Source organism: Trichoplusia ni, chromosome 10, assembly GCF_003590095.1.
Source record: "Trichoplusia ni isolate ovarian cell line Hi5 chromosome 10, tn1, whole genome shotgun sequence".
Taxonomy (NCBI): Eukaryota; Metazoa; Arthropoda; class Insecta; order Lepidoptera; family Noctuidae; genus Trichoplusia; species Trichoplusia ni.
Window position 1 is genome coordinate 1,987,362 of NC_039487.1, and position 22,481 is coordinate 2,009,842.

The following is a 22,481-nucleotide window of genomic DNA, read 5'->3' on the forward strand; positions in this document are numbered from 1 at the left end:
GGAAACTGACAACAGACGGTGACACAAAACATTTAAAAACAATTTAATAGTAGTGTTGTCACCAAATTTTTCGTTACATAGTAAATTACGGTGTACAATGTATTCATAAAGGCGTAACTTCATGGTCGCTCGTCGCTCGCGATCTGATCACGTGACCCCTTTTTTAAATTTCCCGCGACTCGAAAAGTCGCTCGTCGCTCGATAACGGTAAAACGGGGTGAATAGAGTTTCAAGGGGTGAATAGAGAATAGTGTTTTTTAGGGGGTTACATGAATATTTTCTTACATTAAAATGCTTAGACACACTTACTTTATGAAATACTTGTGAGTTTGCGTATAATCTTTATGTTTTGTCTAGTTAAACGTCCAAATTTTAATAAAAACTCTGTTTCTATCCACCCCAAAAAACCCTCTATTCACCCCGTTTTACGGTACCTGGCGCGGCCTCATGGAGTCGCTGGTCGCTCCTTTTCCGCGACAAATATGATCACGTGATCCCATTTTTAAATTTCCCGCGACTCGAAAAGTCGCTTCTTCATGGAGTTGGTCGTCGCTCGTTTGCAGCGACCCCATTTTAAATTTCCCGAAAAACAAAACATTAATATCTATAACCTAATTATGAACTGGCTATTATGTAGAAACAAGTGTGACTTTTTTATAAGTTACATTGGCACATTTTAAACTCGATAAAACTGTACAATGAGGAAACAAAATTATGGTTTAAACGTACATTGTGTTCATACTTTACTAATATTTTATGAAATGTTTTAAAGTATTTACCTTGTCCGATTCCATTATTTACGGGAATTAATTTAGGGACGCCTTAACGGAGTGCCATATTTTTTATTGTTTTTTAATTACAAATTACAATATTTTTTAAGGTCAATAAAATATAAAATTATAAAAACAGAATTCACCCTGTGGTGAACTATGGTGGCTATTTATAAATCTGTATTTATAAATAGTGGATATCACATATTGTAAAACCAAACTATTTGAGAGACAGTGTGAAAGGGTCCTAGTTTTTTTTAATATTCTGTGGCCTGTGCTTTTTGGATTTGCATTTTGTTTTTGGTTTACGTCTTCACCAAAATTGCAACAAGGGCCATTGCTGTGTGGTGTATTAGTCTGAAATATTTAAATATCAACAAGAATTAAGAAATGAAGTCCAAAAAGCGTCGCCATACATCATCCGATGATTCCGATGATTCGGATGCAAGTTGTAATAGCAGTTCTTCTGGCAGTGATAGTGACGATTCTTCCGCATCGGAGCACCGCTATAGCAAAAAGAAAAGGAAACGTGCTGATTCTTCGGACTCCGAGAGTGAATCAGACGATCAAAAACGCTCAAAAAAGCGTAAGCATAAGAAAAAGAAGAAGAAGCATGGCAAGAAGAAGCGCCGGTCAGATTCCGTGGCAGTGAGTGGGTCGGGCGCTGAGGAAGTGTCTTCGGTCAGCGAAGGCGAGATATCGAAGAAAAAGCGTAAACATAAGCATAAACACAAGCGTGCACGAAGTTCGTCGGCCAGTGTTCGAGGTGAGTTGTAGACAGGATTAAACTATTTTCTACAGGATTAAAAACCTTATCTTTCTTCTACAACTCTAATCTTACATTTACATTACCTATTGTTTTAATAGATGAAGAGCAAATGCAACGTCGCCTCCACAGTGTAGTAAAAGAACGTCGCGGTTCCTCTGAAGAACGCAATCAACCAATACGGACATATTACAATCAGTAAGATAATTTTGTATATTTCAAATCCTACTTTTCATTGTAATTATTTCACTTTTTTAAAATTTCTTAAATTCTTGGGGTTTACTTGCATTTATGATAGTTTGAATAATTCTATTTTACTAAGTGGACCCGTATGTCTAATTTAGGAAAGAATACCAAAGATCAGTATCACCGGAAGATTATGAAAGGGATCGAGAAGTGCAAAGGTTCTACCGGGGCTCCAGTAAGGAGAGGCGGCACCAGTATCCAGATCAGTATCAGCACTATGATAGGGGGGATCGTAATGATAGGTAATTGTTTTCATCATGTACAATCTTAAATATTGTGTAATTCTCTATTACACTTCTTGATTACATTATTGCAGATATTCACAATATCGCCATGAAAGAAATTATAGGAATAGAGAGAAGTATGGTCAAAGCTCTCATTATCATGATGCTAATGAAGATTATAGTAGAAGGCAGAGGGATTATGAGTATAAAAGGTACCTCATGAGTACTAGTAAATGTTTGCTTGTAGCAAATTAAAAGCTGTTTCTTTTATATGTGTAGCAGCATTATACTGTTTAGAAGTATAGCTAATATGTGGATGTTATCTTTAGGAATCAAAGGTTTGAAGACCACAGGTCTCCAGAGGAAGAGTATCAAAGGAGACCAAGAGAACAAGATGAACGGTACCATCCAAGAGAAGAAATGAGAGGTATGCATTTTTTCAAATTATGACTTTCTTTGTGTGTAAAATGTGTAAAGTCAATTCTTGTTTAAAACAGGTCAGTTCCAGTTGTTCCAGAGGATATTCTAAACACATAATATATCTTCTTCCTGTTTTATTTTTTATACATCAAATTCTTGCATTCACAAATAACAGTTTAAACCAAATTGCTATTATGCACTGATTGGTTTACAGATGAAAGCCAGAATTATGAACAATAATTTTATCTTGTTATCAAAGCCTACTATTGAAACACTCAATTTCATCATAAACTGTATTTGGTTTGCTCTAGGTTACAACCGCTACAATCAATATGAAGAAAGATCCGGGCCTAAAAGGCGTGACTTTGATGAGAGGCGAGACTTCCGTGAAAGGTTATTAGTCTTTCATTTAATTACAGTATTTGTTAAATCCATAGCATCTAACGTTAGTTACTCTTTGAGTACAAATCATTACATCAAAACTACTCGCCATTAACTGATTAAATCTTATTTCTTATCTTGTTGTGCATAAGCTACATGTGTGATTAATTAAAAAAAAAACACTTCCTTCAAATGTCTCATCACATACCTACTAATAAAATAATGGAGTTACTGTTTACTTAGTAAGATAACAAGGGCATTTGACTGGACACTGTTAATGGCTAATTAAACATTTCTGTTTAATTTTTATTATACAAGATTGGTTACTCTCTAAACTCAAAGATACTACATAACTTGTAAAAATAAATATGACGTCCTTCATGAGGTGGTTTAATCGTGATCACCCCACTAGTTTCGGTCCCCAACCAGGTTCGTTTCGATAGTCCGGTAAAATATTTTATTATAATTTAAGCTCAAATATAACCTTTAAAAATATTGTTAAAGGCGAGGTCAACCTGAAAATGACCGTTACCGTGAAAAAGAGTACCCCGACAGGAAGGAGAGATACCATGAAGAAGCTTACTCCTCCGATAGGTATGAAATCCGTATCTACTTCTACCACATTCCTAGACATAAGCACTTTACATTCATAAGATAATTTGAAAGGAATAACAGTTTAATTTATCAAACCATTTACACTATAAATATAAATTGAACAGTGTTAATATATTGCATGAGTGTATGCTGGCCCCGGTGGTCAGTAGCAGTGTCTGCAAAGTTAAATAACTATATTTATTTTTACAGTGACCACTCTACAGAAAGATATAATCAGAACATATCGATGTTGCAAAGATATTTTAATACTTGCACCTTAAACGATACTTGCAATAGGAACTTGTGATACCGTCAATAGTTATAAATTTGAGTGCTAATTAGCAACTGACGAATATTTTGAGGATTGTGCAGGCGCTATCTTTGCTTTTGAGGAGAATATACCTATATTTAATCAAATATACCAAAAATATTTAAATAGATTTAGAATAAAACGAAAGCTGTATAATCATATTTAACATAGAAGTAGATTACAGCTTATAATGAAGAAATGAATAACGGATGAACGTAAAGGATGGAACTATGGAATTACCGTTTTTGGTTCAAAAAGAATGTTTAGGTTTTTTAATTCTGAAAATATGCGGCAAAGAATAATGTCGCGCTAAGATTAACATTCTTTATAATATAATTATTGGATCACAACATCGATGGAATAATTATTTTTGAAGAACTAGACACCAAGAAGATTTATGAATAATTGGTTTTGTTTGTATTTATTCAACATGCAGGATCTAATTACCTAAATTATGAGGCTTGAAGGATAAGCGGCATAGCTAAATGTTTAAAACTGAATTGAGATAAACAGACAAACATATATTATGTTTGTTATTTGTTATTGAATGGGTGCCCGAAATAAATACGTAATTCATTATAAAGTCTTAATGAATTTTTTGTTGATTACTACTTGTTTTGTCGTGTCTCCTAATTGTCATCAACAAAGCATGGTTTATTAACTTTGCTAACGTCAATCAGTAAAAATACCACGTTGATTTAAAACTATTCTAGTCTTTTTTGCTAATAAATTAAGATAAGAATAATACAACAAAAGGAACGGAAAAAAATATCCGATGCAAGTTACATAGCTTTGCAACAAAACTGGATAACAAAGGAGAAATCAATTGATAAATAAGGATATCCCAAGACTGGGTAAGAATGCCTAATACCTACCACACCTAGTATAATAGAGAAAATGTACAAGCATTCTAAAGAAAGAGAAAATTAGTAGAAGACTAAATAGAGAATCATGTTGCTTGTCATAGAAAACACTTTACATGAAAGATTCGAGAGGAGGAATACCGCTGGTCTGCTCCATAGCTTGATTTTCAAGCATATAAATACTTAAATATAATTTAAGTTGTCGAAAACATAGAGAAATTCACAAATGGCTGATTCTAGTAGGTATGCTCGCGAAATCAACATTGTTTTACGATTGTAACGGTAAGTGTACGATTTAAAGGAGTGTCAAAATAATTGGTTCTTCGTGTTGGAGATAACATTATGAATATTGTATCTGAATATTTACTAGCTACGTAATTGTCTCTAGCATACATTCTTTTATTCACAGGTCGGCTAACTGTGTTGTTTTATACTAGATATTTAAGTTAAATTATAATGAACACACAAGCTTATTGACCAAGATAAAAGGATTTCTGATAGGACTTATTTTAGGTAAAAGATTCAGTTACAAAAAAAAACTTTATAAATTATTTTGGTTGTATTTTTGTTTAAGCTTGAATAATAATGTGGTGAATATCAGATTGCACTTGATGGCCATTGTATCTCGTCTGCGATAGTTTGTGTGTGTTCTGTTGATTATTTGTGATGTTTATCGGTTGCAGACCTCGTGACGCTCGTCGTGAGAAGCCCATGAGCGCAGCTAGACGACCAGATAAGCCTTCAGCCTCTAATAACAGGTATGATACGCAGGGACTTCAAAGATGAATGTGTACTTTTAAAATTTTGCCGCTTTTTTTTCTTCACGTAAAGATACTCAATTTGCTTTTTGTTAAATGGTTAATGGTTCAAGAAATACATGTCCTACTTAATTACTTTGAGAAAGTTAACATAAAGATTATCAAGTTGGCATCTCTGTTGCTAGGTTCCTAAAAGTAAATCTGTGAACTATATCAGTGCTGCATTCATTAAGAAAAAGCATGAAGTGAAAGTTCTAGATTGCGACAGCCATGTCTCAACTAGTTACTGTATTTTCACCATGATTTGTTACTATAAATACCTTTATCACCTTGACATTTTTGTGTATCTACAGAGAACGTTCAAGATCCAGAAGTCAAGAAGAGCGTTTCAAAGAGCAGAAACGCCGACCTGAAAGACAAGAGAGGCCGGAACCGAGAGAGGAGCGGTACAGGGAGGGGCGCGGCGAGGAGAGACGGGAGCGACCGGAGCGGCCGGAGAGGCCGGAGAGGCCGGAGAGGCCCGCCAGGGACGACGACAGGAATGCGGAGCGAGCCAGGCCTGCGGTCAAAACTGAGCCCAGGGCGCGAGATCGGAAGACCAGGTCAGTAGGAAGGATTGTTTTATGAGGTACATGTGAATTTAGATAAAACTATTTTAACATGTATTTGATAGATCATCATCTTGTGAGTCTCGCACGCTGGGTATAGATCTCCCTTTTCTTTCGTCTTCTTTTTTGTACTACCACGCTTATCCTCCTGGTTCATCCTACTTATGTTTTTAGTTATTTTAGATATGTAGTTAGTTGATTTTTACACATCAAATCAATTTCAAAAGTACTTGGACCTCCTCACTTAACTATAAAAACTTAACTTTAATTATACTACAGATTTGCTGATGCAGAGGATAACAAAGAATACAGTTGGGGCAAAGAAGAGGTTAAGAAAGAAGATGGCAAAACTCCAGCTGATAAAGAAAAGCCCAACTTCGGTTTGTCTGGTAAACTGACGGCTGATGCTAATACCGTCAATGGAGTAGTGATCAAATATACTGAACCGGAAGACGCTAAGCAACCCAAGAGGAGATGGAGGTACATGCACTTTATGTTGTTGTAACTTGTGTAATACTCTTAGAACTTTATTAGTAGGAAAATCATCAAACTATATGTATATGAAAAAGTTTTTGTTTGGCGTAATTGTTGTTCAGAATATTCTTTTTTATAATTGTTACATTTTACTGATCAAAGTACCAAATCTGGAATGTAGAACATTGTAATATTATTTAGAAATCAATAATAATTTTCTTTGCAGATTCTATCCATTTAAAGGCGACAAAGCGCTACCAATATTGTACATTCACCGACAGTCTGCGTTCTTAATTGGTCGTGACAAGAAAGTAGTGGACATAGCTCTTGAGCACCCTTCTATCAGTAAGCAGCACTCGGCGCTACAGTACCGCGCGACGCCCTTCACTAGGCCCGACGGCTCACAGGGCCGTAGGGTTAGACCGTACGTCATTGATCTAGGTAAGTTGACAACTATAATTCCATAAATACTCAACACAAAAACATAATAACAAAACAAAGAAAAACAAGAGATAAGTAAAGAGAAACGTAATATACAGAAATCTATTTTTGTTTGTTGAGATTTTGCCGTATGTGGCCTCGTTTTGCATCTTGTATCGTATTCCCATTCTTTATCTATGTCGCACTCCATATTGCGCTGTTTGAAAAGGGGCACGACCTTAATTTGAATGTATTTACCAGAAAAAATAAAAAAATAATGAGATAAGACTACCATACTGATTCGCTTATATGTCAACTAAAAAAAATCCCAGCTTAAGCATTCTAAATTTTGCAAAAGAAGATGAAAACTTACGCAACCTATAACATTAATTTGTTTAGTTGTTTTCCTATATTTGATCACGGCAAACATTGTAAACAGATTCGGCAAACGGAACATTTGTAAACAACAAGAAGATTGAACCGCGTCGGTACGTGGAGTTGCTCGAGCGTGACGTAGTCAAGTTCGGGTTCTCGCAGCGGGAGTACGTGCTGCTTCATGAGAACAGCAAGGACGACGCTCAAGATGATGACAACCAGGATGTTCCACCTCTCGGAGCCAATGTCACCACCACCGAGCAGTTGAAACACGAGAAGAGGGTAAAACAAGAAATAGCCGAAGACGGGGAATAAAACAGCTGTTTAAAGTAAGATCCAAATAGATTGTTTTAATTTAGTATATTAAGAAAGAAGGTATATTTTATTTTAACTTTTATTTTTATTCTTCGTGGATAAGTCTACGTTCAGATTAGGGTTTCACACGTGGTATCTCGTTGACTAATTTACCTACCTCGATTGTTTTTTTAAATTATGTATGACGAAAAGTAACATTACTGAAATGTTAGTAAGTAGATGGAGAACTGTTACTCATATCATATTCTTTATTCAATATTACGTAATGGATTTGGCAAACATAAGTCTTATCTATTTTTCTTCAAATCAGCAAATATTTAACTAATCAAAGTATATACTTTCTTGTATTGATGTTAGAAATTGATGTCTACTCCTTAGGTCCATAGTTTTCTGTCATATAATAATTATGTAATTCATAGATGAAGGCAATTCGTTTAATTGGATAAGTAGCAAGCAACATGCAATTTAATGGTTATCTTTGGCATGTACACTTCGTACTTAGTTCACCTAATATTTACCTACGTAAAAAATGTATATTATGGCATGCACATTACTCTTATAACTTGTATAAGGACAACTAATTTAATAGTTGGCTGTATAATATCTAAGTAGTCAATAAATTAATCCTTTATCAAATAAATAAAAATACTTCAATCAGTTTTTTATTTCTTCACCTATAATCTCTGAATTAAATATTTTATTTCTTATTAAAGCGCTATAGAAATAATCTCTGTAAAAAACATCTCTTTGGTTCAAATTGTTCAAAATTAACTTTTACAGTAAGGTGCGCGTTAAGTTGCTTTACAAGTACATAATATACAGGTAAAACAATAGTATGATATATATTTTCCTAGTCCTAGAAATAAAAAGTTATAAATCGTAAGGCAATATATTTATTTAATGATTTTTAATAAATGCATTTACATGTTATCTTGTATAAATGTACCCTAAAGTCGCGATTATCGCCGTACCACAGCTTATACTAATATGTACAACGAATTCATTCACCTCTATTTACATTGTAATCTAGTGAAAATAAATAATATTAAATATTCACCTAAATTCTACGGCATCCTCTATCGGTGGAAAAATGTACACATTGCATCATATTTTTTCTAATATCACAGTTCAAAATGGAGTCTTAAATAAGTGTTTGTCAAACTCAAATTCAACACGCGGGTGTTGTCGAGAAGAGCTTGCTCTTGGTTCTCGCGCGCTGATTTCTTCGCAGAGCGACGCTCGCTTCACTATACCATTCCGTAAGGGAATGATAGTGGCGTTAGGCGGCCGCGTGTGCGTTCGTAAGGAATGTGTTCTGTAGAGCGGTGGTTTGATCAGTCTATTGGGTGCGACGCCCACTATGCTGTGCCTGGAGAAGGGCGGCATGTAGGTGATGGGCGCGCGCGGGACCTCGTACCCGTCGATGGTGGGCGGCGCGGAGTCGCTGTCGTACATCAGCTCCAAGTACTTGGGCGCGCGCTCCGGCAGCAGGCGAGACGGCTCCATGTGGTGCTCAGGGAAGTCTTCATCTATACAGAATACTAATTACTAAAACACTGTTTCCTATATGAGGTTAACTAATGATAACATTCAATGAAGTAACGAACCTAAGCAGGCGTTGTCATTCTCGTCCAATAGGTAGGTGCGGTTGTCGACGGCATCTGAACATGCAGGCCATGCATAATAACATTGGTTAGTTTAATATTCGTTGATAATTTTTGTTGAAGCAATTTTATCAGTTTATATTATTTCTTACATGCTATGCTGATTCTAAATCTAATATGTATTATAATGTAAGTGAATTAGTTGAATAATGAAACATAATATAGTCAATTTATAGTATTAATTTTTATCATTTCTAGAGGTACTGTCAGTAATGAAAGTCGATGAACAAACTCAATTTTCTCTACAACATCGATGTTTACTAAAATAGCTTAAATACCAGCATTCCCAATACTCAATTATCGTCTTACAAATAAAAGCGAATACTAAGCATTCGCCTTTGTAAATCTGACAATGTCCATCCACTTTTGTTCCTGACTTTACAAAACCTTTTGAGTATTATTTTGGCCATCATGCATTGTTTTAGTGATGATCTTATGATGATGTTAAGTAAACAGGTAGTGTGTAAGTTACCGTCTCCCAGTAGTGTGAGGTAGTGCGGCGCGGGTGTGGGCGTGGCGGTAAGCGTGATGTTGGGCGAGGTCTTGTCGCGTAACGCTCGCACCACCTCCAGGCAGTGACGGAACGAAGGCCGGGCTTCTGCTGAGTAGCTCCAACACTTCTGCAGTAAGTCGTAGCTGGAGGAAATACATATTATATTAGATCTCAAAAATTATGTTTTGCACGGTTTTGTCGGAGTATAAGTGAGATTTTTTAGCAAATCCACTCCACTTTTCAACTGACTTAGCAAAGGGTGAGGTTTCAATTTTTAAATTCATTTGTTTTTTTTGTTACCCTATCTTCGGACTGGATGAACCTATTTTGTTGACTAAAATAACTGTCATTTCTACCATAAAGATAAATAATTAAGTTTGGCTTAGTAGTTTTTATTTTAACTCGTACCTATGTTATTAAAAAATATTATTAAATTCCTTTACTTTTAAATTCTGCGACTTTTTCTTTTGCGTGTATAATTGAAAGAATACTGCACTACTACTAGTACGCAGAATACAAAATTATTGCTATCATATATTTTGAAATTAATCCATCTACGATAAGTCATAGAAATTGTGGCAGTCAAATTTATATTCACTTACAAGGCCGATGGACAGTTGGGCGGGCGGTCAGGCGTCCCTCCTGCTCGCACGTACGACAACACTTGCCGGTTTGTGCGAGCGGGGTATGGCTGCTGCCCCAAGGATAACACCTGAATACAACACATAGATTACTTTAATAAAGAAGTAACTACTCAATGAGACTTGATGAACACAATTAGGAAAAAAACACCTTAACACAATTTGTGAAAATTTAATTTTAGACCACAGGGCTATAACTGTTGTGCTTGTAGACAGGCAAATAAAGGGCAAAGGAAGGAAAATGGGAGGGTTTTAGTCAGTAAAAGTTTGATAAGTCATTTGATGATTTTCAACCGAAACATGGGCTTTAGCTGTTTGTGATAAGGTTTGTTTTATGTCTTTTGCCTGGCTACCACAAATAGTGTTTCGTTCTTACCTCCCAACATAGCACTCCCCACGCCCAAACATCAGATTGGCAAGAAAACACGCCATCTACAAGACATTCTACTGCCATCCATCGCACTGGCAGTAAACCTGAATAGAAATCATACAATTCGGTTATACAATGCTGTATCATTGCTCATGATTTAGAGATACAGAAAGAGAGAATTACAGAAAGTCAGAAACAAAGAATTATATATGTTCCGACTAGTGCAAGTTGAGTGATGAGATAAAGTACGTAAAATACGCAATGTCAAAGAATGGACCAGTGTCCAAACCGTGAAATATATACTTGAACTACAGGAGTACAGCTATAGTTGATTAACTATTCATAGTAGAAAAGTTAATTATCAAAATCCTCTATTAGATAAAAACTTAAAGAAGTCGTTACCTTCCCCTTCCTTTCTATAATAATCATTCTTGTAAATATCTCTAGCGAGACCAAAGTCTCCGATCTTGACAACTCTGCCGTTCGCACGATGAGCGACCAAGCAGTTGCGGCAGGCGAGGTCGCGGTGAACGAAGTGCATCTCTTCTAAGTAACGACAACCCTTGGTCACGTCCACACACATGTTCAGTAGGTCCAGTAGGGTTAGAGACTCAGGGGTGTACTGTTGGTAATAGAAAAATATTTTTTATTATTTTTATCATGTAGCAGCCACTGGCAAGGACTTTTCTTCTAGTTCTTTTAGATTTTAGTAATTTTTTCGTTAACAAATTGGAAGCGTTGTCGTGGGTACCTAGGTATGGTTATGTGACTTTGGGGAGGATTAGTCGTGCGGTTGATCGTTTATTGAGTTGTTTGATTAACTTAGGTATATACCGATAAACTGCATCTATCCATACTAATATTATAAATGCGAAAGTATCTCTGTCTGTCTGTCTCGCTGTCACGCCAATACTCCTGAACCGATTGCATTAAAATTTGGTATACAGATATTCTGATTAAGGACATAAGCTACTTTTTAAATGGAAAAAGGGTTGTAACAGGAGAAATATTACCTATTTGTTAAAAGTAATGAAATATGTGCATTTTGCTTTAATCAAAAACCCTTGTGTTTTTGGTTACAGCAAAATGTTTGTCTCGTGTCATATTTCATACTGAAAAACTTCAAAATGTAAGGCTGTCCAAATTAGGCTCGTGAAGGATTTGAACCTCCGACCTCCGATGCTCAGGTGTTTAAACCTGGATAACGGCGCTCTCGCCCTCTGAGCTAACGAGACCTGTGAGCGGAATATTCAATTTATCGACTATTACCCTCAAATGCCTTCCACTACCATTTCAAAATCGACCTTACCGCTTAAAGAATAAAGCTGCTATTCATATCTAAGTAACGTCTGACTGTGTACCATGAGATTTCGTACAGCGAACCGCTACGGGGTACAGGGTAGTAGCCGTAGTAGGTAGGTAATTAAAAAAACAAGTTCAAAAATTATTAAAATTTGAAAAAAATAGTGACAGCTTGCTATGCTTTATGCCCGCTCTACACTTAGCCCGCGGAGAGCGCGCAATGGCCGAAAGGGCGCGAACGCTAAGTGTGTAGCAGTTTCGCATATTCTTCGCGATTTAGCGCTTCGTTCCCCAAATTTTGTTAGTTTATTGTTCCGCGTCAAAGGAATTGCGATGCGCGGGCTAACTGTTGAGCGGCCTTTAGAGTTTGTTGGTCGGAGGGCCGGCAATAAGGGGCGCGCACTGTTTGTTTGTTTTTTTCATGATGGTCGACAGAGCTACGTTTAAATTAGCCTTTTATACGAATTTTAATTTGATCTTGATTGAGTGAATAGAAATTGTATGCTCATTGAAACTTGTTTTTTGAATCTCCATAGTTTGAATTTTCATAGTTTTTCTATAAGTAGAGAATATGTCACCTCAATGATTTAATCGATTTGATTGATCAATGCATGGATGTTGTTCCACTTTCACGCAAAAACTACTGAAACCATTTAGACGAAACTTGGTACACACATACTTTATAACTCAAAAACTAGGAATATAATAGGAATGTTTTTATTCCGAATGTATGTACCCGTGGGATAATTTTCTATTTGTATCAGGGGAAGCCGCGGGTTTCAGCTAGTTACTTAATAAATTAATTGAAAATAAATATTTCATACCAGTGAAACCCTTTTTGCCCTTAAGTAACTGAGTAAGTCGCCTCCCTCCATGAGTTCCATTATGATATAGTTGGGGTCATTGTCCAAGCACACTCCCAACAAGCGCAGGATATGCTCGTGCTTGAAGTTGGACATGAGCGCCGCTTCCTTCAAGAACTCAGTCTTCTCTTGCTCGGTTGCGCTCTTGCGTAATGTCTGGAAAATTAGGTAAAAATATATGGTAAGATATGGTAAGCTAAAATGCAGTGGTAAGATATACCATGTAGTCAAAGGCAGAAAAGGATATCTATAAAAGGTCGCTTGAAACATTGAGATCATCATCATCATTCCTAATATCCCAATTATATTATATAGGTCGGCGCAACATGTCTTCTTCTGCCATGCCTTTCTATCTGACGTCATCTCACAAGAAACACTTTGCAGCCATATATTTTACGCAATCTATCCATCGTTTCTTTGGTCGTCCTCTACCCTTATATCCTTTCACATCCATGCTCAATGCCTTCCTTACCACATTAAGATCGTGATACCCTTTTACTATTTCATTAAATACTTTTTCGTGTTTCATAAAGACAAAATCATGTCGATAGCACTACGCTAACCATTCAAATCATGTACAAAATACTCTTCACTAACATTCTACCACCCTCTCTAGTACAATTCCGAGTCACAACTAACTTGATATACTTCACATAAAAAAAAACTTACTTTGACAGCCACTTTGGTATCAGCAGTACTGCCGTTGATCTGTCTGGCAACACCTTCGAATACCTCGCCGAATGCGCCGGACCCCAGAAACTTGCTCAGTGTTATTTGCTCTCGGCGAATGTGGGGTAAACTTGCCAGCTCTGCGTCGGTAGGGCAATGGACTCCCTGGAAGATACTAGTAAGTCAGCAAAAGCACTAAGCACTCCTCTCAGTAAGCCGTATAATAGAAAAAGTGGGGGTGGGGAAAAAGTAAGGTGTTTAGACAACAATATCGTTAGGAGATCAAGCATTATGAAATTTAAATCAATCCCTATTTTTTTCTGAAAACGTGATTCGAAAATCTAAGTTAAATTCTAAGTCAATCTAAACATGAAATATTGATGAACGAAGAAGCATGTTATCATTTAAAATTACTTATATAGACATGTTATGTAAGATACTCACCTGATTGTAAAGTATGTTGGTAGAATGTCTTGTCGGTAGTTGTCGTAAGGTTGCAAGTTCCACGTCAGGACCTCTTCTTGATGGATTTGTGGGGATTTGATTCTCGATAGCTGCCTTCTTTCTAGCCCGACTGTTGTACGCTGTTGATTTATTTGTATTGCTAAATTACATGTATCCGAAAGCAAGGTACGATACTCTATATTTCTAAAAACTGATTTGTTGTCAATCCTACTGATTGCGGTTGGTTTATAAAAAGCCGAACAACCAATCACAATGCTTGATTTAAGATTTGATGAGCGACTCGTTTTATAGAAAACTTACGAAGAATGTAATACTTGTACAAATTTGACGCCAACCAATAGGAAATCTATTGCTCATCGGTGACACGAACTTCACGACATCCAAAAACTCAATAAAATTTGATCTTGATCCATCAACATACCATAAAACACAGCAGCAGCGACAGCCAGTAACAACGCTAAGAGCGCTAGCAAGGCCAGTGCGAGTGCGGCTGCGGGCGGACGGTGCGGGGCCAGCGCCGCCGCGTCCAAGTCCGCCGGAGGGGACAACGCGCCCCAGCCGTGCTCGTTGCGGGCCTGGACGCGAGCCACCCAGCCCGCACCCACTGAACCGCCGCTTAGCAGCCAGTAGGTTTCTATGAAGAAAATTAAGTAGACGATGAGCATAAAGAGGTTTCCTTAAAAGGTGATTTAATTATCTGCAAGACCAAAATCTAAACGCACAAAAATCGCTGAGGGGATTCTACGTACAAAACTTTAGAAGATCGCCCTTACGTTAGTATAAATTTGCAGAAAGGGGTTGTATAGTGGGGGTAAGGTGCTTTAGCCAACGCTTGTCTTTGCCATTCTATACAACACATAATGAGCATACTTTTGTCGAGTTTATAATACATGTAAGCATGTCACAACGCCATAAATAACCATATTGTAACATAGATGCGGAATGTTGTGATCTACGAATTCTTTCAACGCCCTGCTGACAGTATGTCAGTCACGGAATCTAGCTTCTTATAAGGCTTTAAATGCAACTTACCAGTTCCATTATGAAGTAGCTCGAGTCCTTCCTTTGCGATACGCATTTTCATTTTGTCGTCAATATCTGATGGCAGGTTCGCCGGTAGTAATTCACTCAGGTTCTTAGTAATGTTTTCGCTACTTTGGGCAATCCTGAAAAATGTTAACAAAACTTTAGAGAATATAAGTAAATAAAAAATGGATTTGATTTTTAATAAAGCCGTTATTCAAGAAAAAGGTTAACTTATTCAAGTGAAGCTGACAACCACAGTGAGAAACAGACCGTTAAGCTTTTTTTTCCCCCTACCTAAAAAGAAAATCTTTTCGGCCATTCTTTTGTCTGTTATGTCAGAACAATTTTTGTCTTTTATACAATTCTATAGCTTTAACTCAATACCTGTGTTGTGGCCGGCCCCACACTCGATACGCTATGATAGAAGAGCCGCGGGGGTCGGGCTCGGTCCACCACACGCGTAACACTCGGTCGCCGACGCCTTCAACACGCAGCGGGCCTGGGGGACCTGGCACATCTCCTGTAAATGTTACATTTGATTATATAGGATTAAATATTGGCTTACTTTTAGTTGTGGCTGGAATTGTAAAGAATTGAGTATGTTGAATTGCTGTGGCAAAAAAAAAACCACGGGTTGCACTCCGGGAGTGCCGGCAGAAGTGAAAACTTCAATATTAACGTTGTGTATTTTTATGTTTTAGAATTGTTATGTAATAATTTTGTTGCGAATTGCTTTTATTATCATTATAAAAGTTCTATCATTTATGTGGTAGAATTCAGAATTTATTTATTTCGCTATCGATGCAGTATTGCTCTAAATAAGTTTTCATCTTACGCTTTTCGATCAGCATCACGTGACCCTGACGCGAATTTAGATGTTTTTACTCGTACAAAAAAAGTGCTCAGCGCCGCTAAAATAAAGCCCCTTAAAATGTTCAAAATATCACCCTGGAAAGAAAGTTGGCTTCGGAGGCAAATACTTAATACAGTTTATATAGTCGTTCACGCGGGTCTTCTTAAACTCAGTTTAAGTTCGAGAGGCATAACATTACAGTCAACCATGCTAAGACTGCGAAGCTAACTAGAAACTTTTCTTTTTCATTTACTAAACTGTTTAAAAGGCAAAAACATTCAAGTTAACCATGACCAGACTGTGATCTAAAATCAACTGGGAAATTTGCTCTTTTTGCAGTGAAAGCCTGCTATGGCTAACTGCATAGATCTGGAATGCACATATACTAAGGTTAAATCAAATGAGCTCAGGTCTTTATTTACCTAAAGTTTCGAAAGTGAAGCGGTCGTCATGAGGCCAGTAATAGGGCGGTGCTTTCGCGACGTACTGCAGCCGTATTCTGAAGCGGTAGCGGGTACGAGGCCGCAGGTCTTTAGCGGACCAAATGTCTCTCTCGTCGCGGTCACACGCCTTCCAAGAACTGCCTGACGGAGTCGCTTCTGTGTATTCCACTTTGAACCTGGTTTAGAAAGTGTTATTAGTTCTTCGTAACTTAAAATACACTAGTGTGGTGCGGGAAATAGCTGAAAATGACTGTCCAAATTTTAGTTAAGTCTTCAATTTCTTCATGATCAAAAAATATGGTTTGGTTAATATATCTTTACACGTTTCCAAAACTCCAATTAGCTATTGCTAAATAATCCTTAAAAGTAAATTAGATTCCTTGATAGGATGGTTTTTTAGGAATATATGTTTTATAGAAGATACTTACTGATGCAATTGGTAAGTCGTCGGTGGAGGCCAAAGTACATGTATTTCATATGGCGTAACATTTTTCAGTGCTAGCACAGGAGGTGGGGGGTATGTACGCAGGCGGAGCGGGGCGGAGTCAGCGCTGACTGCGCTGTGCTTAGACCGGGCTCGAACCCACACTGTGTATGATGTACTTGGTGATAAACGGGTTAAATTGGCGCTTCGACCTTCCGATACTTCGAACGTGTTGTGTTCTGTAAAAAAATGTTTTTCTTTTAATTTAAACATCTCTGCTAAATATGACAACGGCTGGTTGCAAATAAACAAGGAGTCACACTCACACAATTTCCGTCTTTATTAAATTAATAGGGGGTATCTTCTTAATCTATTTACATGGAGCAGAATAGAAAAAATATAAACAATTTTGAATCAGTCTAAAGTAGTGTATAGCACAGTTACTAAAAAAAATATGACGAAAAAAATTACGTTTTTTTACCTTTTAATTTATGTGGCAGTAAAGAGGGCGAGTCTTCTGTCCTCCAATGGACCTCATACGAGAGCCCGGGATCTGGTCTCCATTCCACATGAGCAAGTACTGGACTTAACACCATGCCCGTCACGTCTTTAGGAGCAGTTGGCGCTAAAATATCATCATTCGTTTAGTACAGTTTACAATACGTTTAGCAACAAGCGAGCATTATCGCTACCAGATAGGCATACAAGAGCAAGGATTGTCAATACAAAAAACAACAATTAAATACAATAATCTGGTATCGTAACTAACAAGAAAAAAGATATTGGAACACCAGTTATCTACCGAAAATGGGACCATTAAAAGATTTTAATATTGCTGGGAGTTCGCAAATCGGCGATAATTTCGACTTCTATTGCTGCCGTACGCACAAAACAATTAGGTACAGGACAACGTAATAAAGTTATTCTTGGCAATCAAACTTACCTTCAGCAGCGGTTTGCAAAACTAAGGGTATGCCAACGAGAGGTTTATCTTTGTTCAACTTCGCGTAGTAATTAGTCGCTTCTAAAATTACTGTGTAGTTTGTAAACGGTTTCAAGTCATTGATCACAACATTTGTATTTGTGGTGGTGACGTAAGGACAAGATTCTTTATCACATATCGAGGTATCATTCTTCATTTGAATCCGGTAAAGAACTGTATATTCCGTTGTCGACATTTCATATTGTAGGTTGTGACATCGGTTTGGTTTTTCTACAGGCGGTAGATGTAAAGTAATACTATTCGCCGAGTTCGATATAACTCTAGGTCTCAAATGTTGTATTTTTGGAACTAAGCACTCCATCCGTGGGTACGGTTGATTGCCCGGATCTAGAGCCATGATTTTATATCCATAAGCGGTTTTCCTCTCTTCGATTCTAGTCTTTTGATGTTTGGTCGTATAAAATATTTCTTTTTGTGTCGAATTGAACCAGTAGACGTATCGGCTGTCGACAGTGATCGACATGGGTGTAAACCCGTACTTCTTCTTTTCGGTAGCGTCGACGACAATCCTACATTTGCAACCGTCCATATCGGCAGCAATTATGTGATGAACCCACGGATCGATCCAATAAAGATCATAGCTACCACGCTTGGTCATATCAATGACAAAAGCTCTCGCTACTTGGGGGTTTTCAGGGCAATTGCAATTACGTCCGGTAGATTCTGAATGCCCAAAGAACGTTCTGACATCGGAGCCGTTTAGATATGACGTCATTATTGTGCCTAAACCTGGATACCCACTTTCCTCGTACCAAAACAAAGACCTATAAATGTGAAAAAAGTTTTTAGTTTTTATTTTCAATTAAAAACAAATAAGGGTCGTTAGCTCCAATGCTTACCGGTGTAGTGGTGCTATTTGAAGGCTGTAAACAGGTTGTTTCCTTGCCATCACCCTCGTGAAGTGTGGCCGAGTATTCGGCATCCCAAGATCCGCTCGATACGTGACGTAAGACTCAATCGACGTTATTTCCAGCTGAGTCCAATAAACGGACCTACTGACCCAATCTACGCACATACTGCTTGCAGAACCATTAATAGACGTTAGCTAAAAGTACAAGAATACAATAAATATTTATTAAGTAAATATAATCGATACGGACATTATTGATAAAAGATTCTTCATTATTTACCTTGAAATGTCCACTGCTGTTAATTCTGGACGAAAATATTTCTTCCAAGTTATTAACCCAGTAAACAATGTTTTCTTCAATGGACACGGCAAAATCAACAGGTATTCCAGTACTTTTGGGAATCGTTACACTCTCGCCAGAGTCCAAATCGATTATTTTAATCGATTCTTGCGAGGAGACCATTACTTTTGGAATTGGGTTCACATCGTCTGACGAAGTTGATACTACTTCGGAATATTGTCCATAACCTGCATCAGTGTAAGCTCGCACCTATGAATGATTAAGAACACATCTTATCTAAATCTATTTATTGTTGAGCTGTTCTAGAGTTTTAGCGATACAGACGAACACATAATCTCATTAACATTTAAGAAGAACAGTTTTAATTGTTAGTAACATTTGTTTATTACACGCATATACTGTAACATAATCAGGTAGCCAACAGTAAAACAGGCTTATAAAAGAATTCCAGCTATTTGTCTTCAAACAATCAAAAAAAAATTGAACAAAGAATAAAATATGGAAAATTTAGGGTAGCATAATATTTTCAACAAATAGAATCAAACTAACTTACAAACTATGTTCTAACGTAAAGTCTAAAATCTTTTGTTACCTGAAAGGAGTATTTACTCGCTGGCGTCAAATCCCTCAGCATGAGTTGCGTATGTGAGGGTAGGAGGTGAGCGTCAGCGCAGGCTGAAGGCTTGGTTGGTGATGAGGAGTTAGTTCCGGTCACCCAGCAGATAGCCTCATAGCCGTTGATCACGCCGTTAGCCCGCGCTGGACTGCCCCAACGGAATATCGCTGATAATGGACCACCACTAGTAAGGGAAAATAGATTTGTTTAATCACTTTTAGGTTAAAGTTGCTTAAACCTAAAACACCTGTATGTTTTCAATTATCGTATCGACATCATTTTGTTAAATTATTATTACTAACATGGAGTATAAGATACATTTTTGACATAAGCCAGTATCATTATTGTTGTCTCAAATTAAAGAATTCCGAATGTCCTTGAGTTCTTTTTAACTGTAACAAGCCCACCACATATCAATACAAATCTTATAAGACAACATCTGCGATTATTGTAGATCATAGGTTATAGAAGTCAAGCCTTAGTATTGGGCATGTGAGGCAGGCAAGTCTTAATTTCCACGTATAGCAATGCTATGCGTTTCGGAAACAAAACGCGGCTGATGTTACCCGGCGGTTAGGTTTAGTCTTTAAAAGTCTGACACTTCCCGTTCCCGACGGGGAAGGGGGCAGAATCCTCATGGACACTCGTCTGTAAGGATTCCGCCGCTTAAAAAAAAGGCTAGTCGTAATTCAAAGTAGTCATACCTTTGTGCAGGTTGCACATATATCCTCGGTGCCCTGGGCGCGGAGGGCGGCGCTTGAGGCGAGTGCAGGCTGGCGCGCGCCGCCGCCCCGCCGCCCCAGTGCGTGTGAGCGCGGACTGTGGCCTCCATACTGGAGTACGGGTCCACTGACACTGATTCCACCTCTACCCAGGATACTTCTACTGTTCGCTGTTGAGTGTACTTAAATTTAGATTTTGTTTAAAACTGTATTTTTGTTGTGGTCGGATAAAAAGCTAGTCACTCATTGTACCCTATATGTTTATTTTAGCATGAACTCATTTAGGTTTCACTTTTAAAATAATAGGGGTTTAACATCATTACCATACTATTAAACAGTACCTACCTTAGGTAGATACATAAAGGTTGATGATTGCTTGCAAAGGGCTAAAGGTAACTTGTGAGCCTAGCCTAGGTAAGCATCATACAAATAATGCTATAATTGATCGGAGTTGAATAGTATTGCTCATAATTTTACATGAGGGGTGTGTATGCTTACCTCAATTTTGTACTGCCCAGGGAAGTGCAAGTTGACATCGTAATAAACTTTGCTATGATTGACGTTGACCCGCGTGGCGGGGTCCCACGTCACGTTAAACTTGTCCCATTCACCGACCACTTTGATTGATGAAGAATTTATGGTCTCTGGGATGGCTATTAAAGACTCTGAACACAAAAAATATATGTTATTCAGGGAAAAGTATCTGTCCATTGCAACCACGTGCTGTATTTACTACCATATTAACAATCGACAGAAATTGAAATTGAATTTTGACTAAAAAGATTGGTTGACATATCAAAATCTGATTTATTCTGATGCAAATAATTACCACTATGAGCATGTAGTGTAGGATCCCGGACAGCAATTACATGGACTCTTGGTACCAGTTCCGCAGTATATCGACCGGCTAGATCTGAAACGACTGCCCTGGATGCATCCTGTACCCACACAAGTCGCCCACTGAAGTAGCATAATGGTCCAAGGGTTGCAGTTCCTGATAACCTGGTCACTAACGATCCGGATACCTAGAAGGAAAAACTCTATTTAGGGAAAATTTCAGATAAAACAAAAGAAAGTACGACCTACAATGTAAATTTAACCTTATATATTTATGCATAAAGTACATTTTAGTGTGATACGATCACAGAGTATGAAGAGATCTCACCTCACTAATTCCATGGGATATTTGGTCTGCTGTAGGAGCACGATGAAGTTCTGAACCATCGTAACTTCGAACTAACCAATAGAGCCATTTCTTCTCTAAATCCGCCGTAAGCCCCATTACTAGAATAAGCCAGAATTTTAATATTTTATAAACACGATGTATCTAACTAAAGAGTAGTTGAACTGTTTTAGGGTCAATTTTACCTTGTTTGCCGCTAAACAACTGCGCTGGATAATATATCATTTTATTCTCGCCGTTTAGTCTGGCCGCCTCCACCGCGTGCCCTGTATTCCAGTATATGTAGGCGCCTAACGAGTCTATTGTAAGTTCTTTAGCCACAGTCACAATTGGTACTGGCTCTCGATTACCTCCGTCTAAATTGCCTCGAGTGATCTAGAGAAATCAGTTTTGCAGTTTTGTAGGTATTAAACAATTGTGGATATATTTCTAGCATGCAGTTCTTTAGGTCTCCTTACCAATTGTTGTTTTGGATTCGACCAGTAAATTTTCTTGCCGACCCAATCTACGGCTAAACTCCCGACATTGTCCATATTCGGCATAAAACCTTTTTCGTGGGATGTCGTGTTATACCACATTACGGTTGAAGCATTTGTGACCAAGTAAAGTTTGTCACGATACCAAGAAATATCGGTGATGTGAAAGTTTTTTAAATGAGCTCTGAAATAATGAAAATGTTTAGCAACTGACACGTAATTTGATGATTTTTTATATTGTTGTCATATAAACGTTACTGTACCTGTGAATTAGAATTTGTAGATTGTCTCCGGTCAAATCAGTTTGTAAAAGTCCGTCGGGTCCAGACCATAACAAAGTACTGTGTAGCGTGTTTGGCGAAGATGCCAGAGTTTTTCCCACGAATTCAGAAGACCAAGGACCTACACATTGTGGACAATTAGTAATCAAAATACAATAATAATTATAAATTCGTATTTCCTTATATGTCACCTGAGCCAGATTCAGTGACTGCAGCAACTCGTATCACATATTCGGCGTCTTGCTTTAAATTTTCCACAATGCAAATGGATTCGTTTATGTTTTTTCTGAAATTAATACATAAATTAGATTC

General features: G+C 37.6%; 2 protein-coding genes across 3 annotated transcripts in view; one reads left to right on the top strand and one right to left on the bottom strand.

Annotated features, from left to right (window-relative positions):
• The first annotated feature begins 1,051 nt into the window (after positions 1-1,051).
• LOC113497945 (smad nuclear-interacting protein 1-like) lies at positions 1,052-8,178 on the top strand. 2 transcript variants are annotated; one of them, XM_026877778.1, is made up of 12 exons: positions 1,052-1,536; positions 1,638-1,734; positions 1,881-2,024; positions 2,099-2,218; positions 2,336-2,433; positions 2,738-2,819; positions 3,312-3,401; positions 5,258-5,332; positions 5,686-5,934; positions 6,220-6,420; positions 6,641-6,855; positions 7,274-8,178. In XM_026877778.1, the coding sequence occupies exons 1-12, from the start codon at positions 1,161-1,163 to the stop codon at positions 7,522-7,524; spliced, it is 1,998 nt and encodes a 665-aa protein (XP_026733579.1). In that variant the 5' UTR covers positions 1,052-1,160; the 3' UTR covers positions 7,525-8,178. The 2 variants fall into 2 exon arrangements, with proteins under 2 accessions (XP_026733579.1, XP_026733580.1); XM_026877779.1 differs by lacking the exon at positions 2,099-2,218 and having other exon boundaries at positions 1,053-1,536.
• A 223-nt stretch (positions 8,179-8,401) lies between these two features.
• The window catches only part of LOC113497944 (proto-oncogene tyrosine-protein kinase ROS), a 36,715-nt gene continuing 22,635 nt past the window's right edge, over positions 8,402-22,481 (bottom strand). The window contains exons 12-38 of the mRNA XM_026877777.1: positions 22,361-22,455; positions 22,152-22,290; positions 21,871-22,072; positions 21,598-21,787; positions 21,395-21,513; positions 21,059-21,254; positions 20,728-20,894; positions 20,212-20,399; positions 19,484-19,691; positions 18,871-19,140; positions 18,580-18,785; positions 17,681-18,504; positions 17,219-17,362; positions 16,742-16,976; positions 16,293-16,489; positions 15,402-15,537; positions 15,024-15,157; positions 14,413-14,625; positions 13,971-14,110; positions 13,527-13,691; positions 12,819-13,013; positions 11,095-11,314; positions 10,699-10,796; positions 10,284-10,393; positions 9,661-9,824; positions 9,132-9,185; positions 8,402-9,053 (exon numbers count right to left, since the gene is read on the bottom strand). Coding sequence (XP_026733578.1) covers positions 8,653-9,053; positions 9,132-9,185; positions 9,661-9,824; positions 10,284-10,393; positions 10,699-10,796; positions 11,095-11,314; positions 12,819-13,013; positions 13,527-13,691; positions 13,971-14,110; positions 14,413-14,625; positions 15,024-15,157; positions 15,402-15,537; positions 16,293-16,489; positions 16,742-16,976; positions 17,219-17,362; positions 17,681-18,504; positions 18,580-18,785; positions 18,871-19,140; positions 19,484-19,691; positions 20,212-20,399; positions 20,728-20,894; positions 21,059-21,254; positions 21,395-21,513; positions 21,598-21,787; positions 21,871-22,072; positions 22,152-22,290; positions 22,361-22,455 — 5,410 coding nt within the window. The 3' untranslated portion in view covers positions 8,402-8,652. The remainder of the gene's footprint in view (positions 9,054-9,131; positions 9,186-9,660; positions 9,825-10,283; positions 10,394-10,698; positions 10,797-11,094; positions 11,315-12,818; positions 13,014-13,526; positions 13,692-13,970; positions 14,111-14,412; positions 14,626-15,023; positions 15,158-15,401; positions 15,538-16,292; positions 16,490-16,741; positions 16,977-17,218; positions 17,363-17,680; positions 18,505-18,579; positions 18,786-18,870; positions 19,141-19,483; positions 19,692-20,211; positions 20,400-20,727; positions 20,895-21,058; positions 21,255-21,394; positions 21,514-21,597; positions 21,788-21,870; positions 22,073-22,151; positions 22,291-22,360; positions 22,456-22,481) is intronic.